Source organism: Mustelus asterias, chromosome 23 (genome assembly GCF_964213995.1).
Source record: "Mustelus asterias chromosome 23, sMusAst1.hap1.1, whole genome shotgun sequence".
In the NCBI taxonomy this organism is placed as follows: domain Eukaryota; kingdom Metazoa; phylum Chordata; class Chondrichthyes; order Carcharhiniformes; family Triakidae; genus Mustelus; species Mustelus asterias.
This window is the reverse complement of record NC_135823.1, coordinates 16916424-16933675: the sequence shown is the minus strand read 5'-3', so window position 1 is coordinate 16933675 and position 17252 is coordinate 16916424. Positions and strand designations below refer to the sequence as shown.

Genomic DNA, 17252 nt, shown 5'->3' with positions numbered 1-17252 from the left:
CTTATCTTGTGCCTACGTACTAAATTCACGCAACCTTCAAAGCTAAGGCCTTGTCTGCGGTACCTAAGCTCCAGAACCGAGCAATATCTGTGACGCTGCTTTGTAAGCGAAGCCTGTACCTCAAAAGGTTTGCCGGCAACTGCTCCGGAACAGTGCCCCAGAAGCAGCTTTTGGGAAGCTTCTCCGCTGCAGTTTACCTAGAAAGACACACAGAGGAAAATAAAACAAACAGGTTAACAACAGCAGAAAAGACAGACCAACGGCTTAATGGACAATCAAAAGCACTGCCTCTATCGAATTGTTTTAACCAGGATATATTCTGCAGCATGGGTTTTTGAACTACATCTATACCCCAAGGACATACTCTCTTCCAGCGGGAAAAAGATATAGAAGTCCAGGTCACGTACCAACCGAGTCAAGAACAGCTTCTTCCCTGCTGCCATCAGACTTTTGAATGGGCTAACCTTGCATTAAGTTGATCTTTCTCTACACCCTAGCTACAACTGTCACACTACATTCTCCACTCTCTCGTTTCCTTCTCTATGAACGGTATGCTTTGTCTGTATAGCGCGCAAGAAACAATACTTTTCACTGCATCCTAATACATGTGACAATAATAAACCAAATCAAATCAAAAGACATTCACCAGAAAATTCCAGTGTGTCTGTGAGCCTTTCAGATTTCTGTATTTTCATTGAATCATAAATTAGTTACACCACAAAATGAGGCCTTTCGGCCCATTATATTCATGCTGCTCTCTGCAAGAGCAAGTCACCTGGTTCCACTCCCTTGCCTTTTCCCCGTTCTCCTGCAGTTTTGTTTTTTTTCAATTTCCATTGTTCCAAAGGTCTAGAAACATGTCTGCTGTTTGGGTAGCTGTCTTTCGGAGGATACACCAGGCGACTACATAAACGTGTCGATATTTCAGACAAATGCCACCTCCCTCAATTACTCCATACACAATGGTTTGACAACTGCTGCTCCATGGCCAGTGATCACCCACATTAACAAGGGTCCCGGGGACCTGGGGGCCAGTTAAGTGTGGCGATCTGCAGCCCCAAACCTTCACCGCTGACAGCGAAGTTGCGGATTTAAATCCCACTCCAAGAAACGGTAACCGAGGACGATGTATTCAGAACCCAGCACGGTGGCACAGTGGTTAGCACTGCTGCCTCGCAGCGCCATTGACTCCGGCCGCAGGTCACTGTCTGTGCGGGGTTTGTACATTCTCCCCGTGTCTGCATGGGTTTCCTCCGGGTGCTCCAGTTTCCTCCCACAGTCCAACGATGTGGGGAGGAGCAATTCTCTGAATTCCCTTGAAAACTGGAATAATTCCCACTTATTTTTTTTTAAGCAGGATTTTCAGAATGAATCTCCCACACTCTGAGCACTGCAGTGTGTCTAATGAGATTCACACTGAAAATCAGTGGGCGGGGCCCATTCCCGCTGGAGAGACCGGCAGCGGAGTGCTGAGTGGGCCACTGCGCATGCGCAGATTTGTCAGTGCCGAGATCGGTGCATGTGCTGTAGCCCCACACTGCTGGCCTCCCAATCACTGGTCAGCTTGATCGCTGACCAGCTCTGCGACCCCACATCGCTGCCCTTCTGACCCCCCCCGATCGCTGGCCTCCTGGACCTCTCTGGACAAGCCCTGACCCCCAGCTCCCGGCAGTCCCGATCTCCCTGACAATCCACTCCACCACTGGCAGTCCCAACCCCTCCCTCCCCTCCCTCCCCTCCGCCCGATCACCCCCTTCCCTCTCTCTGCCACTGATCCCTATGCAGAGAGGTAGTAGGATCCCCACCCCTACCAATCACCCCCATAGGCCCCGCCTCCTTGGCACTGCCCATACAAGGCTACGGACCAAGTGCGAGAAAATGGGATTAGAATAGATAGGTGTTTGTTGGCTGACACAGACAGGATGGGCTGAAGGGCCTCTTTATGTGCTGTAAAATTCCATGGGTGGGATTTTCCAGCCATGCTTGCCCCAAGGCTGCAAATTCCCACCTGAGGTCAGCAGACCTTTGCATGGTCCACCTCCGCCCACTACGATTCCCATGGCGAACGGGATAGGAAAATTCCGGCCTGTGACTCTATAATGCTGGAGCCTCTACTATCACCATTCATCACTCCAGACCACAACATGCCTGTGAAAGTGCACAGCAACACAGACTCCGAGTGAATAGTAACACACCACCACTACAGCAACTCTTTCCCAGTCCTGCACCATAATAACTGCAACAAACGATCGCGGACTGTTAATGTGGGCGATCTTTCTTCGAATACCCACACATATTAGAGAGAGAAAAACAGCTAAAGATAACATGCACATTATCAGAGAAAGGCATTACAAATGGCAATTAAAATATCCCACTAAATTCTGAAATGTACGTAGAAATAGGCCAGATAAAACAAAACAGCTGTGGTGGGAATTCTGCATTGGCACCAACTATTCCATAATTTTGGCACAAATCCCTTCTTATTTTATAGTTCTATAGTGAGCAGTTCAGATCATAGAATCCTTACAGCGCAGAAAGGGGCCATTCGGCCCACCATTCTGCACCAATCACAATCCCTCCCAGGCCCTATCCCCATAACCCCATGCATTTACCCTAGCTAGTCCCCCTGATGCTAAGGGACAATTTAGCATGGCCAATCCACCTAACCCGCACATCTTTGGAGTGTGGGAGGAAACCGGAGCACCCGGAGGAAACTCAAGCAGACACGGAAAGAATGTGCAAACTCCACACAGACAGTGACCCAAGCCGGGAATCGAACCCGGGTCCCTGGAGCTGTGAGGCAGCAGTGCCACCATGCTGCCCTAGATGGGAAGGGACAGTAACAATAATTCATAAGCTGAGAATAGAAAGGGAAAAAGAGGCACCAGCTGTCTGCTTTTGGAAGGCAGGTTTAGCAATCAAGACCAATTTTCTTCATTAACATTGAACACTTACTTATCCCTGTGGGCCTGGATCCGAGACACAGGAGATAAAAGATCCGAGGATATCCAGTTGTTAAGAATCAGTGGGCGCTGCGTGCCATTCACAGCCTTACCTACCTGAATTGTTGTTGGTATCCTTTTGGACAATGCTTCTACATCATGGTCAAACAGCAGAAAGACCTCTCCTGTTTTCGCAGTGCTCTTCTGTTCGATTGCTGCTCGGAGGTACTGACTCTCCAACCTCACGCTCACATTCGCAACGTATCCATTCCTCAGATTCTGCCCAGAGGATAAGACAGACCATTTACAGACAAATTCGGAGTAGGCCACTCGGCCCCTCGAGCCTGCCCCCCCCCCCCCAATTCAATAAGATCATGGCTGTAATTTCAAGTCCCACATTCATGTCCACCCCCGATAACCTTTCATTCCCTTAGCTCAGCCATCAAAATATTCAAAGACTTTATAAAGAAGTTATGTACTAAAGAATGAAGTTTCTATAACACTTTCCTTGAATTATGGAATCATGGAAATGGAACATTAACTAACTGAGGTCTTTCCGGTAGATAGCATGTTTAGTGGATGCAAGACTCACAGCAAAACGGGCACCTTATTTACCACCTTACCAACATCAGAATCTCTTTTCAAATAATTATAGCGTTGGGAACTTGTAATATTGCAGGCAGCTGGTAGATGCAAACAATATATACCAAGGAAGCTCGTTCTCAACCCAACCCAGCATCTTGTTTTTGTACCACAATATAGTTTGGTTCCTTCTGCTGAATGAAAAAGGTTGGCTGCTACAAGTCACATGACCACAGGGTTGGCTCATTGTTCTGGGTGTTACAAGAACAAAATAATTCTTCCCTCAGCCTGTGGAATCTCGCGCCTCATCGTACAGACCCCTTGTAACCAACAAAACCAGAGGAAGTGCAGATGAACTGGCTCCCCCAACAAGAACTATCACAAAAAGAGAGAGATCAAAACTCATTATATGGGAAGAGGTGCTAATAACCACTTTATCTTTCACCTAAGGAGGAAAAATAGAATTCTGGCCAAAAGCATAGGAAGCGAGCGTTAAGCAATTAACCAGTAATGCGATATGTTACATGACCCAAGCCTCTGGCCTTTTTGGGCAATTACAACATGATATCTTTAGTCTAAACGTGGGTCTTACTGGAGATGAAGGCGGTGGGTATTTCATTGTTAAAGCTTGCCAAGAGATGACAGGGGGAGGTCAGATCCAAAAACATATTTTGTAAATGCACAAAAGCTGGAGGAGCAGACATTGATAATGAAGGTTCGCATGCACAAACTCACCTGGTAATGATAGCTTCCAGCAGATGAGAATGGAAGTCCAAGTTTTTCCAGTTCCTTCACGCTGTGCAGCAGGGTAGTGGTTAGCTGGTATATAGGCGTACCAGTAAAAGTTCTCTCCATCACGACAGAAGCCTGTATATGTTTACTGCCACTTTGCATTTCAATCATAACGGCCCGATTCTTATTCATGTGATCATAATTCAGAGAGAATCGCCCATCAGTGGGTAAACCTAATCATCAGAACATGCAATTCAGCAGATTCTTCAATATGATAACCATGTTTGAGGTACATTATTAAGGAAAAACAATTGTCTCTAATAAATACACTCAGGATACCTGCTACCAGAGCAGAGATTAGGAATCCTGCAGCTAATAACTCACCCCCTGACTCCCCAAAGCCTGTCCACCATCTACAAGGCACAAGTCAGGAGTGTGATGGAATACTCTCCACTTGCCTGGATGGGTGCAGCTCCAACAACACACAAGAAGCTCGAAACCATCCAGGACAAAGCACCTTCACTTGATTGGCACCCCTTCCTCAAATATTCAATCTCTCCATCATCAATGCACAGTGGCAGCACTGTGTACCACCTATAAGATGCACTGCAGGAACTCATCAAGATTCCTTAGGCATCACCTCGCAAACCCATGACCTCTACCATCTAGAAGAAATGCCCTGGCTTGAGGCAATTCACACGTCTTTAATCTGTGATTATCCCTCTCTCCACTCGCACTGTCTGTACCTTGATTACCTGTAAAGACTCGCATTCCAACCATTCTTCACATCCCAATCTGTAATTATCTCGCAATTGTGTCTTTGCCTATATATACTGTGTTTGTGAACCTACCTCCCCACTCACCTGATGAAGGAGCAGCGCTCCGAAAGCTCATGATTCCAACTAAACCTGTTGGACTTTAACCTGGTGTTGTGAGACCTCATACTGTGCCCACCCCAGTTCAATACCGGCATCTCCACCTTATAGAAGGACAAGAACAGCAGACACCTGGAAACACGAGCACCTGGAAGCTCCCCTCCAAGCCACTCACCATCCTGACTTGGCATACATTGACCTATTGCCAACACCTCCAGAATCATAAAATCCCTACAGTGCAGAAGGAGACCATTTGGCCCATCAAGTCTGCCCTGACTCTTTCTGACAGAGTACCTTACCCAGACCCTTTCCCCCACCCTTTCCCCATACACCCACACATTTATCATCGCTAATCCATCTAACCTACACATCATGGGACACTAAGCGGAAATTTAGTGTGGCCAGTGCACCTAACCACACTAACCACACTCATTGTTCCACAGGAGCAGGCTGAGGGTAAGGGAGCTTGTTTGTGCACTAATTTATTTATTTATTTTTCAGTTAAATTTGTGAAAAAAATCGGAGGTTTTTTTTCAAAACAGGAAGTAGGCCCAGCAGCAGCCTGGGAAGGTTTTGGAGGGTTTAAAAGTAGGCCGCACCTTTGAGCGGGCAGCGTCGTTAGCGGGCAGCAGAGTGAGCAGGGGGCAGAGTGAGAGCTGAAGGGCTTAGGCTCAAAACGGGCTTCGGCGAGAACAGGCAGAGGTGAGAGTAGGTTTTTTTTTCTTTTTCAGAAAGTTTATTCCTGTATTTCCCCAGAGTAAAAAAAAATATGCCAGGCAAGATGTTGGAATGCTCCTCTTGCAGGATGTGGGAGATCAGGGAGACCTCCGGTATCCCTGACGACAGCACCTGCAAAAGATGCATTCAGCTGCAGCTGCTAGCAAAGCGTGTTAGGGAACTGGAGAAGGAGCTTGATGACCTCCATCTAATTCGGGAGAATGAGAAGTACATAGACAGTAGCTTTAGGGAGATAGTTACACCTAAGCAGCAGAGCACAGGAAATTGGGTTACTGTAAGGAGAGGAAATGGCAGTGTGAAAGGACAGGCAGAGCAGGGTTCCCCTGTGGCCATACCCCTCCACAACAGATATATTGAATTGGATACTGTTGTGGGAGATGCTTTACCTGGGACAAGGTGCAACAGCCGGAACTCTGATACTGCGTCTGGTTCTACAGCGCAAAAGGGTGGGATGAAGAAGAGGAGAGCAGTAGTGATAGGGGACTCAATGGTCAGGGGTACGGACAGGAGATTCTGTGGTCGGGACAGAGACTCCCGCATGGTTTGTTGCCTCCCAGGTGCCAAGGTCAGCGATGTCTCTGATCGCGTGCACAGCGTTCTAAAGTGGGAAGGTGATCAGCCAGATGTCGTGGTACACATCGGTACCAATGACGTGGGAAGGAAGAGTGAGGAGGTCCTAAAGAGTGAGTACAAAGAGCTTGGAAGGAAGTTAAAAAGCAGGACCCCGAGGGTAGTAATCTCAGGATTGCTACCTGAGCCACATGCCAGTGAGGGCAGGAGTAGGATGCTTGGGCGGATAAACACATGGCTGAGGAACTGGTGCAGGGGGCAGGGTTTCCAATTCTTGGATCATTGGGACCTCTTTTGGGGCAGGTGGGACCTGTACAAGAGAGACGGGTTACACCTAAACTACAAGGGGACCAATATACTTGCAGGGAGATTTGCTAGTGTTATTGGGGAGCGTTTAAACTAGATTTGCAGGGGGGTGGGAACCAGAGTGCCAGAGCAGATAGTGGAGCAGGGGTAAAAAGACAGGTTAGTTCAAGCAAAATCACAATGGAAGGGTAGAGTGTGGTGGAAATAATTTTTTGAGGTGTGTCTATTTCAATGCCAGGAGTATTGTGGGGAAGGCAGATGAGCTGAAGGCGTGGATAGACACATGGAAATATGACATTATAGCCATTAGTGAAACTTGGCTACAGGAGGGGCAGGACTGGCAGCTCAATGTTCCAGGGTTCCAATGTTTCAGGCGGGATAGAGGCAGAGGGATAAAAGGTGGGGGGGTGGCATTGTTGGTCAGGGAAAATGTTACAGCGGTACTCAGGCAGGATAGATTAGGGAGCTTGTCTACAGAGGCCCTATGGGTGGAGCTGAGAAACAGGAAAGGTATGACCACATTAATGGGCTTGTATTATAGACCACCCAATAGTCAGCGAGAATTGGAGGAGCAAATCAGCGGAGAGATAGCTGACAACTGCAAGAAACACAAAGTTGTGATAGTAGGGGATTTTAATTTTCCACATATAGATTGGGACTCGCATACTGTTAAAGGTTTAGACGGGGTAGAGTTTGTAAAATGTGTTCAGGAGAATTTTCTACATCAGTATATAGAGGTGCCAACTAGAGAGGATGCGATATTGGATCTCCTATTGGGAAATGAGTTAGGGCAGGTGATGGATGCAAGTGTGAGGGAACACTTTGGATCCAGTGGTCATAATGCCATTAGTTTCAACCTGATCGTGGATAAGGATAGATCTGGTCCTCGGGTTGAAGTTCTGAACTGGAAAAAGGCCAAATTTGATGAAATGAGAAGGGATCTGGGAAGTGTGGATTGGCACAGGCTGTTCTCTGGTAAGGATGTAAATGGAAAGTGGGAGGCCTTCAAAGGAGAAATTTTGAGAGTGCAGAGTTTGTATGTTCCTGTCAGGACTAAAGGCAAAGTAAATAGGAATAAGGAACCTTGGTTCTCGAGGGAGATTGTAACACTGATTAAGAGGAAGAGAGAGTTGTATGAAATGTACAGGCAGCAAGGAACACATCAGATGCTCGAGGAGTATAAAAAGTGCAAGAAACTACTTAAGAGGGAAATCAGGAGGGCTGAAAGAAGACATGAGGTTGCTTTGGCAGACAGAGTGAAGGAAAATCCAAAGAGCTTCTATAGGTTTGTTAGGAGCAAAAGGATGGTGAGGGATAAAATTGGTCCTCTTGAAGACCAGAGTGGTAGACTGTGTATGGAACCAAAAGAGATGGGAGAGATACTAAATGGTTTTTTTGCATCCGTATTTACTGAGGAAACGGGCATGGAGTCTACGGAAATAGGGCAAACTGGTAGGGAGGCCATGGAACCTTTACAGATTAAAGGGGAGGAGGTGCTCGCTGTCTTGAGGCAAATCAAAGTGGATAAATCCCCAGGACCGGACAGGGTATTCCCACGGACCTTGAGGGAAGCTAGTGTTGAACTTGCAGGGGCCCTGGCAGACATATTTAAAATGTCAGTATTCACGGGGGAGGTGCCGGATGATTAGAGGGTGGCTCATGTTGTTCCGTTGTTTAAAAAAGGTTCCAAAAGATATCCGGGAAATTATCGGCCTGTAAGTTTGACGTCGGTGGTGGGCAAGTTATTGGAAGGTGTGATAAGGGATAGGATCTACAAATATTTGGATAGACAGGGACTTATTAGGGAGAGTCAACATGGCTTTGTGCGTGGTAGGTCATGTTTGACCAATCTATTAGAGTTTTTCGAGGAGGTTACCAGGAAAGTGGATGAAGGGAAGGCGGTGGATGTTGTCTACCTGGATTTCAGCAAGGCCTTTGACAAGGTCCCTCATGGGAGGTTAGTTAGGAAGGTTCAGTCGCTAGGTATACATGGGGAGGTAGTAAATTGGATAAGACACTGGCTCAATGGAAGAAGCCAGAGAGTGGTTGTGGAGGATTGCTTCTCTGAGTGGAGGCCTGTGACTAGTGGTGTGCCGCAGGGATCGGTGTTGGGTCCATTGTTGTTTGTCATCTATATCAATGATCTGGATGATAATGTGGTAAATTGGATCAGCAAGTTTGCTGATGATACAAAGATTGGAGGTGTAGTGGACAGTGAGGAAGGTTTCCAAAGCTTGCAGAGGGATTTGGACCAACTCGAAAAATGGGCTGAAAAATGGCAAATGGAATTTAACACAGACAAGTGTGAGATATTGCACTTTGGAAGGACAAACCAAAGAAGAACGTACAGGGTAAATGGTAGGACTCTGAAGAGTGCAGTTGAACAGAGGGATCTGGGAATACAGGTACAGAATTCCCTAAAAGTGACGTCACAGGTGGATAGGGTCGTAAAGAGTGCCTTTGGTATATTGGCCTTTATAAATCGGAGTATCGAGTATAAAAGTTGGAGTGTTATGGTAAGGTTATATAAGGCATTGGTGAGGCCGAATTTGGAGTATTGTGTACAGTTTTGGTCACCTAGTTACAGGAAGGATGTAAATAAGATTGAAAGAGTGCAGAGAAGGTTCACAAGGATGTTGCCGGGACTTGAGAAGCTGAGTTACAGAGAGAGATTGAATAGGTTGGGACTTTATTCCCTGGAGCGTAGAAGATTGAGGGGAGATTTGATAGAGGTGTATAAGATTTTGATGGGTATAGATAGAGTGAATGCAAGCAGGCTTTTTCCGCTGAGGCTAGGGGAGAAAAAAACCAGAGGGCATGGGTTAAGGGTGAAAGGAGAAAAGTTTAAAGGGAATATTAGGGGGGGCTTCTTCACGCAGAGAGTGGTGGGAGTGTGGAATGAGCTGCCGGATAAAGTGGTAAATGCGGGGTCACTTTTAACATTTAAGAAAAACTTGGACGGGTTCATGGATGAGAGGGGTGTGGAGGGATATGGTCCAAGTGCAGGTCAGTGGGACTAGGCATAAAATGGTTCGGCACAGACAAGAAGGGCCAAAAGGCCTGTTTCTGAGCTGTAATTTTCTATGGTTCTAACCCGCACATCTCTGGACTGTGGGAGGAAACCGGAGCACCCGGAGGAAACCCACGCAGACATGGGGAGAATGTGCAAACTCCACAGAGTCACCCGAGGCTGGAATTGAACTTGCCAGCAGTTCAGATAAGAGGGAGAGAGAGCGAGGGGGCACCTCGATCCTCAGGTGGCTTCTCTGCAACTTTGGGAATTTTAACTAGATCAGAAAAATGGCTTCAGCATCCAGGTCACAATTGTGGAGGGCGAGAACTAGCTGATCTCTTCCATAGGGCGGCTGCTGGCTGTAGATGTGACCAGACAGGTGGGGACGGCCTCTGTTAGGCCTTCTGGTTCCCAAATAATCACACTTTTGATTCAAAATACTGGACCAACATTGTGTGTATTTCTTGCATCCCCCCCAGGTGGACCGATATATTGTTACGCAGCACATGACGGTGGTGCAACAGTGAAACGCAGCCAGCATTACCAAGGACCCCACGCACCCCGCACATCCTCCCTTCCACCTTCTTCCAGCGGGAAAAAGATACAAAAGTCTGAGGTCATGTACCAACCGACTCAAGAATAGCTTCTTCCCAGCTGCTGTCAGACTTTTGAATGAACCCACCTCGCACTCCGTTGATCTTTCTCCTCACCCCAGCTATGACTGTAACACTACATTCTGCACTCTCTCCTTTCCTTCTCTATGAATGGTATGCTTTGTCTGTATAGCGTGCAAGAAACAATACTTTTCACTGTATACATTTGACAATAATAAATCAAATCAAAATCAAACCCCTGGTATATCTTATAAAATTAGTTCCTAGCTCTGTATTATAACAATATGATGTGGAGATGCCGGCGTTGGACTGGGGTAAACACAGTAAGAAGTTTAACAACACCAGGTTAAAAGTCCAACAGGTTTATTTGGTAGCAAAATTTTGCTACCAAATAAACCTGTTGGACTTTAACCTGGTGTTGTTAAACTTCATCCTGTTATAACAATATGACAGTGGAGTGTCTGCATGGAATGGACAATGTGTGTGGAGTTTGCTTTCCTCCTTCTGACAGTCCAAAGATGTGCGGGTTAGGTTGATTGGCCATGCTAAATTGACCCTAGTATCAGGGGGATTAGCAGAGTAAATATGTGGGGTTACATATTTACCCAGTTACCCAGTTACCTAGGGAATAGGGCCTGGGTGGGATTGTGGTCGGTGCAGATTTGATGGGCCGAATGGCCTTCTTCTGCACTGTAGGGATTCTATGACAGCCTCAAAGCCTGTCTGGACCCTCGCCTCCTGGATTGCCACCAGGAGGCTACCTGGAACATGGAGAATTATGTTTTGTTTGAAAATAAAGAAATACATTGACAAAAATCGTTGCCTATGTACCTGTAGCCATCAATTCTTCCAGGTTGTGAGTCACTTTACCAGTGACCTTGGTCTGGTTTGCTTTGGTCACCTGTAAAAGCTGGAAACATATTGATTTATCATTGGTTTGCCAACAGGCCTGGCCCATTCTTGACTCTTGGCCCAACTCCAGGTGTCCTTCGAACTCAGTCATTGCTGGGATAGTTTGGCTGCCGTTCTGCATCAAGGTGACGAGAAAATCATGGGCAGTGCTGTCGCTAAAAGTGTTGTTATTTTGAAGGTGCAGTCTGTAAATAATGTCATTGATTTCCACATTGAGGTTACCTGCAGGCACAGGGGAGAACAGGAGAAACTGATTGGAGAATCAGAAAGCTAACCAGGAGGAAACATGTTATCTTTAAACATTTAGGAGGTCATATAGCACAGGAAAGGTCCTTCGGCCCATCAAGTCTGCACTAACAATATCTACCACTAACGACGCGATAATCCCACTTTCCTGCACTTGCCATATCCTTGAACATTATGATATTTCAAGTGCTCATCCAAGATACTTTTTTTTAAAGGTTCTAAGGCCTCGACTATCTTCCCAGGCAGTGCATTCCAGATTCCCACCTCAGAGTAAAAAAGTTTTTCTCAAATTCCTTCAGAATCTCTTTACCCTAAAACTATGCCCTCTCTTGATTGACCCCTCAACCAAGGGGACAGCAGCTTCCTATTCACCCTGTCCATACCCCTCTTAATCTTATACACCTCAATCATGTCCCCCCCCCCGCCTCAGCCTTCTCTGCTCTAGAGAAAACAATCCAAGCCTATCCAGTCTCTCCTTATAGCTCAAATGCTCCATCCCAGGTTCCATCCTGATGAACCTCCTCTGTACTCCCTCTAGTGCTATCACATCCTTCCTATAGTGAGGTGACCACAACTGCACGCAGTACTCCAGCTGTGGCATAACCAACGTTCTTGTACAACAAGATGTGGACAAGATTATTGTAGCAAAAATAGAATATTTGTCCATGTCTTCTTAGATTTTAAAACCACCAAATTAAAGGTGAGGGGCCAGAATTTTGCAAGATTAGGAAGATGCGATAGACATTTGGAAATAGTGGGCAAGACCTGGTGTGGAAGTCCCACCTCCATTTCTGAAGACACATTAGGGCCATTTGAATTCAGTGCTAAGTTTTTGCTGTTGGAAGGGTCTCAACCTGTAGGGTGGGAGTCACAAATTAAATAGATGAACATTCTTGGAGGATGGATAAGGTCTATTTAATTGTCATGTCCTGAGATGTTTTAAATCCCCTACTTTTTAAATGAAAAAAAAATCTCATGTCATGTGAGGGGCGGCACGGCAGCACAGTGGTTAGCACTGCTGCTTCACAGCTCCAGGGTCCCGGGTTCGATTCCCGGCTCGGGTCACTGTCTGTGTGGAGTTTGCACATTCTCCTCGTGTCTGCATGGGTTTCCTCCGGGTGCTCCGGTTTCCTCCCACAGTCCAAAGATGTGTGGGTTAGGTTGATTGGCCAGGTTAAAAAAAAATTGCCCCTTAGAGTCCTGAGATGCGAGGGTTAGCGGGATTAGCGGGTAAATATGTGGGGGTAGGGCCTGGGTGGGATTGTGGTCGGTGCAGACTCGATGGGCCGAATGGCCTCCTTCTGCACTGTAGGGTTTCTATGATTTCTATGATTTCTATGTCAAAATAGAATTTTAAAAAAACCCTCCTCTTTGATTGACAGGTTGACTGCAGTATGTTAGAAAAAAACAGCAGCATCTGGTTGTGCAGTTTCATTTGAGTCTTTTGTTGACATTTCCCCAAGGGCTACTATTGTCATTATGGATGCTTCTCTGAGTTTCAAGAGCTCCAATTATCTCAGCAGGGGTTTCTGAGTTCTGCAAGGATACAGCATTGGGCTTTATTGTTGGCTGCTTATATATACCTTCCAACACAGACCTGAGACACAAATATTAAATGCAGATGCCTTGAGCTATCCCCCACCACTGGAAAGTACGCCGCCCCTGCCAATGCCACAAGAAATATCCTTGCCTTGAATTTCCTCGACACACTACTCATGTTATCGCAATGGATCAAATACTAGACATGGTTCTTCATGCCTGAACAACTAAAACCTTTTCAAACAAGGAAGGATGAATTGAGGGATGAAGATGGTGTCCTTCTGTGGGGAGTGAGTGTTGTCGTCTCCACACCTCCCGGGATGTTATTATTGGAGGAACTACACAATGCCCACTCAGGAATGTCCAAGATGAAAATGCTGGCTCGCAGCTATGCAGAGTGGCCTAGGTTATATGCAGACTTAGAAAACAGTGCAATCAATGCCAATAAAAAGTGACTGTCAGCAACCCGGATGCACCCTTGGGAGTGGCCAGGTCGGCCGTGGATGAGACTCCACATTATTTTGTAGACCCATTCTTGGGCACAATGCTCCTACTTATAGTGGACGCACACTCAAAATGGCTAGACATCTATGAAATGAAGTCCACCACTTCCATTGCAACAATGGAAAAGTTAAGACAAACCTTCACAATCCATGGTTTGCCAGAGGTGTTGGTGTTGGTTTTGGACAATGGAACAGCATTTACCAGCGATGCGTTCCAGCATTTCTTGTCGTCAAATGACATCAAGCACATCTGTACTAGTGGAGAGGGCTGTGCATGCTTTTAATGCAGTCATGGAAAAGCAACCAGCAGCATCCCGACAGATCAAATTAACACATTTTCTTATTACTTTTTTTATTATACATTTGTGGGACATGGGCGTCGCTGGCTGGCCAGCATTTATTGCCCATTCCTAGTCACCCAAGAGCATTTGTGAGTCAACCACATTGCTGTGGCTCTGGAGTCACATGTCAGCCAGACCAGGTAAGGACAGCAGCTTTCCTTCCCTAAAAGACATTAGTGAACCAGATGGGTTTTTCCGACAATCGACAATGGTTTCACGGTCATCAGTAGATTCTTAATTCCAGATTTTGTTTGATTGAATTTATGTGAAGGAATGCATTTTGAAAGGTCTAATACAGATAGGAAATATACAGTAAATGGCAGACCCCTTAAGAGTATTGATAGTCAGAGGGGTCTGGGTGTATAGGTACACAGGTCACTGAAAGTGGCAACACAGGTAGAGAAGGTAGTCAAGAAGGCATACAGCATGCTTGCCTTCATGAGTCGGGGCATTGAGCTTAAAAATTGGCAAGTCATGTTGCAGCTTTATAGAACCTTAGTTAGGCTGCACTTGGAATATAGTGTTCAATTCTGGTCACCACACTACCAGAAGGATGTGGAGGCTGTGGAGGGGGTACAGAAAAGATTTACCAGGATGTTGCCTAGCATGGAGGGCATTAGCTATGAGGAGAGGTTGGAGAAACTTGGTTTGTTCTCACTGGAATGACGGAGGTTGAGGGGTGACCTGATAGAAGTCTGCAAGATTATGAGGGGCATGGACAGAGTGGATAGTCAGAAGCTTTTTCGCAGGGTGCAAGAGTCAATTACTAGGGTGCATAGGTTTAAGATGCGAGGGGCAAGGTTTAAAGGAGATGTACGAGGCAAGTTTTTACACAGAGGGTGGTGCGTGCCTAGAATTCACTGCCGGGGTAGGTAGTGGAAGCAGATACGATAGTGACTTTTAAGGTGTGTCTTGACAAATACAGGAATAGGATGGGAATGGAGGGATATGGTCCCCGGAAGGATAGGGCGTTTTAATTCAGTCGGGCAGCATGGTCGGTGCAGGCTTGGAGGGCCGAAGGGCCTGTTCCTGTGCTGTAATTTTCTTTGTTCTTTGAATTCAAATCCTACCATCTGCTGTGGCGGGATTTGAACCCAGGTCCCCAGAACATTAGCTGAGTTACTGGATTAATACTGGAGTGAAACGGTGGCACAGTGGTTAGCACTGCTGTCTCACAGTGCCAAAGACCCGAGTTCGATTCCCGGCTTGGGTCACTGTCTGTGCGGAGTCTGCACGTTCTCCCCGTGTCTGTGTGGGTTTCCTCCGGGTGCTCCGGTTTCCTCCCACATTCTGAAACACGTGCTCAGTAGGTGGATTGGGCCATGCTAAATTCTCCCTCAGTGTACCCAAATAGACGCCGGAGTGTGACGACTAGGGGATTTTCACAGTAACTTAATTGCAGTGTTAATGTAAGCCTTGTGACTAATAAATAAAATTTAAATAAATAAATAATAGTCTAGCGATAATACCACTAGACCATCGCCTTCCCTACTTACAGAACAGCGCCCTACATGACCAGCAGATAACTCCTGGCTGAGTTGCTGAAGGGTAGACATATTCAAACCAGGTTGGACCTGGTGTTTCCAAGTTTGACGGGGAGGATGGAGGCAAAGCAGAGTGCGCAAAAGAGACATCATGATTCTACAAAAGCTGAGAGAACATTCAAAGTAGATGTTCTAGTAAATGCTAAGGATTTTGGGATTAGTTCAGAGTTGGGCCCCATTGATTGTCGTGGCCAGGATGGGCCCAGCATCGTATGAAGTCGAAGTCCAAGGTAAAATACTGAAGAAGCAGCGGGATCACTTGAGAAGAAGGGAGTCACATAGAGAACCAGGGCAGTCAGGTCCGAGTGTATCTGCCGGTGATGTTGTTGTTGAAAGCAGTGTGGAAACAAGTCAGTCTGAGGAAGGGTCAAGTCGTGTTCCAGTGGGAACCGGAGAAGTGATCGGCACTGACACACTTTTACAATTTGGAAGTCCCATTGCTGAAAGTCAAACGGAATCTACCCCTTTTGTTGAGGCATCTCCTGTAGAGCTGCGTCACTCCCAGAGAGAGAGGCAATCCCCTGACAGACTGACTTTATAACGGACTGTGCTAAATGATTCATTCATGTCATTATACTGTAAATAGTTTAATTCTTTTGGTATGTACTGATAAGGGACTTAAAGGGGGAGGGATGTAATAGCGAGTCCTGGCTTTCCCTGCAGCCCTTGTTTAAAAAGGGCTGCAGGGAAAAGCCTGGGAACTACAGGCCAGTGAGCCTCACATCTGCGGTGGGTAAATTGTTGGAAGGTATCTTGAGAGACAGGGTCTACAGGCATTTAGAGATGCAACGACTGATTAGGGGCAGTCAGCAGGGCTTTATGAGTGGAAAATCATGTCTCACAAATTTAATTGAGTTTTTTGAAGGGGTAACCAAGAAGGTAGATGAGGGCAGTGCAGTTGATGTTGTCTACATGGACCTTAGCAAGGCCTTTGACAAGGTACCACATGGTAGGTTGTTGCATAAAGTTAAATCTCACGGGATCCAGGGTGAGGTATCTAAATGGATACAAAATTGGCTTCTTGACAGAAGCCAGAGGGTGGTTGTAGAGGGTTGTTTTTCCAGCTGGAGGCCTGTGACCAGTGGTGTGCCTCAGGGATCAGTGCTGGGCCCACTGTTATTTGTTATTTATATTAATGATTTGGATGAGAATATAGGGAGCATGGTTAGTAAGTTTGCAGATGACACCAAGATTGGTGGCAAAGTGGACAGTGAAGAAGGTTATCTCCAATTGCAACGGGATCTTGATCAATTGGGCCAGTGGGCTGACGAATGGCACACGGAGTTTAATTTAGACAAATGTGAGGTGTTGCATTTTGGTAGATTGAACCAGGGCAGGACTTACTCAGTTAATGGTAGGGCGTTGGGGAGAGTAACAGAACAAAGAGATCTAGGGGTACATGTTCATAGCTCCTTGAAAGTGGAGTCACAGGTTGACAGAGTGGTGAAGAAGGCATTCGACATGCTTGGGTTCATCGGTCAGAACATTGAATACAGGAGTTGGGACGTCTTGTTGAAGTTTTACAAGACATTGGTAAGGCCACACTTGGAATACTGTGTGCAATTCTGGTCACCCTATTATAGAAAGGATATTATTAAACTAGAAAGAGTGCAGAAAAGATTTACTAGGATGCTACTGGGACTTGGTGGATTGAGTTATAAGGAGAGGCTGAATAGACTGGGACTTTTTTCTCTGGAGTATAGGAGGCTGAGGGGTGACCTTAGAGGTCTATAAAATAATGAGGATCATAGACAAAGTAGATAGTCAATATCTTTTCCCAAAGGTAGAGGAGTCT

At 46.2% G+C, this 17252-nt stretch overlaps 1 protein-coding gene across 1 annotated transcript in view; it reads right to left on the bottom strand.

Annotated features, from left to right (window-relative positions):
• Positions 1 to 17252, bottom strand: part of LOC144510917 (uncharacterized) — a 41479-nt gene that overhangs the window by 16956 nt on the left and 7271 nt on the right. The window contains exons 5-8 of the mRNA XM_078240974.1: positions 11204 to 11506; positions 4260 to 4489; positions 3060 to 3221; positions 120 to 197 (exon numbers count right to left, since the gene is read on the bottom strand). Of these exons, the coding sequence (XP_078097100.1) occupies positions 120 to 197; positions 3060 to 3221; positions 4260 to 4489; positions 11204 to 11506 (773 nt within the window). The remainder of the gene's footprint in view (positions 1 to 119; positions 198 to 3059; positions 3222 to 4259; positions 4490 to 11203; positions 11507 to 17252) is intronic.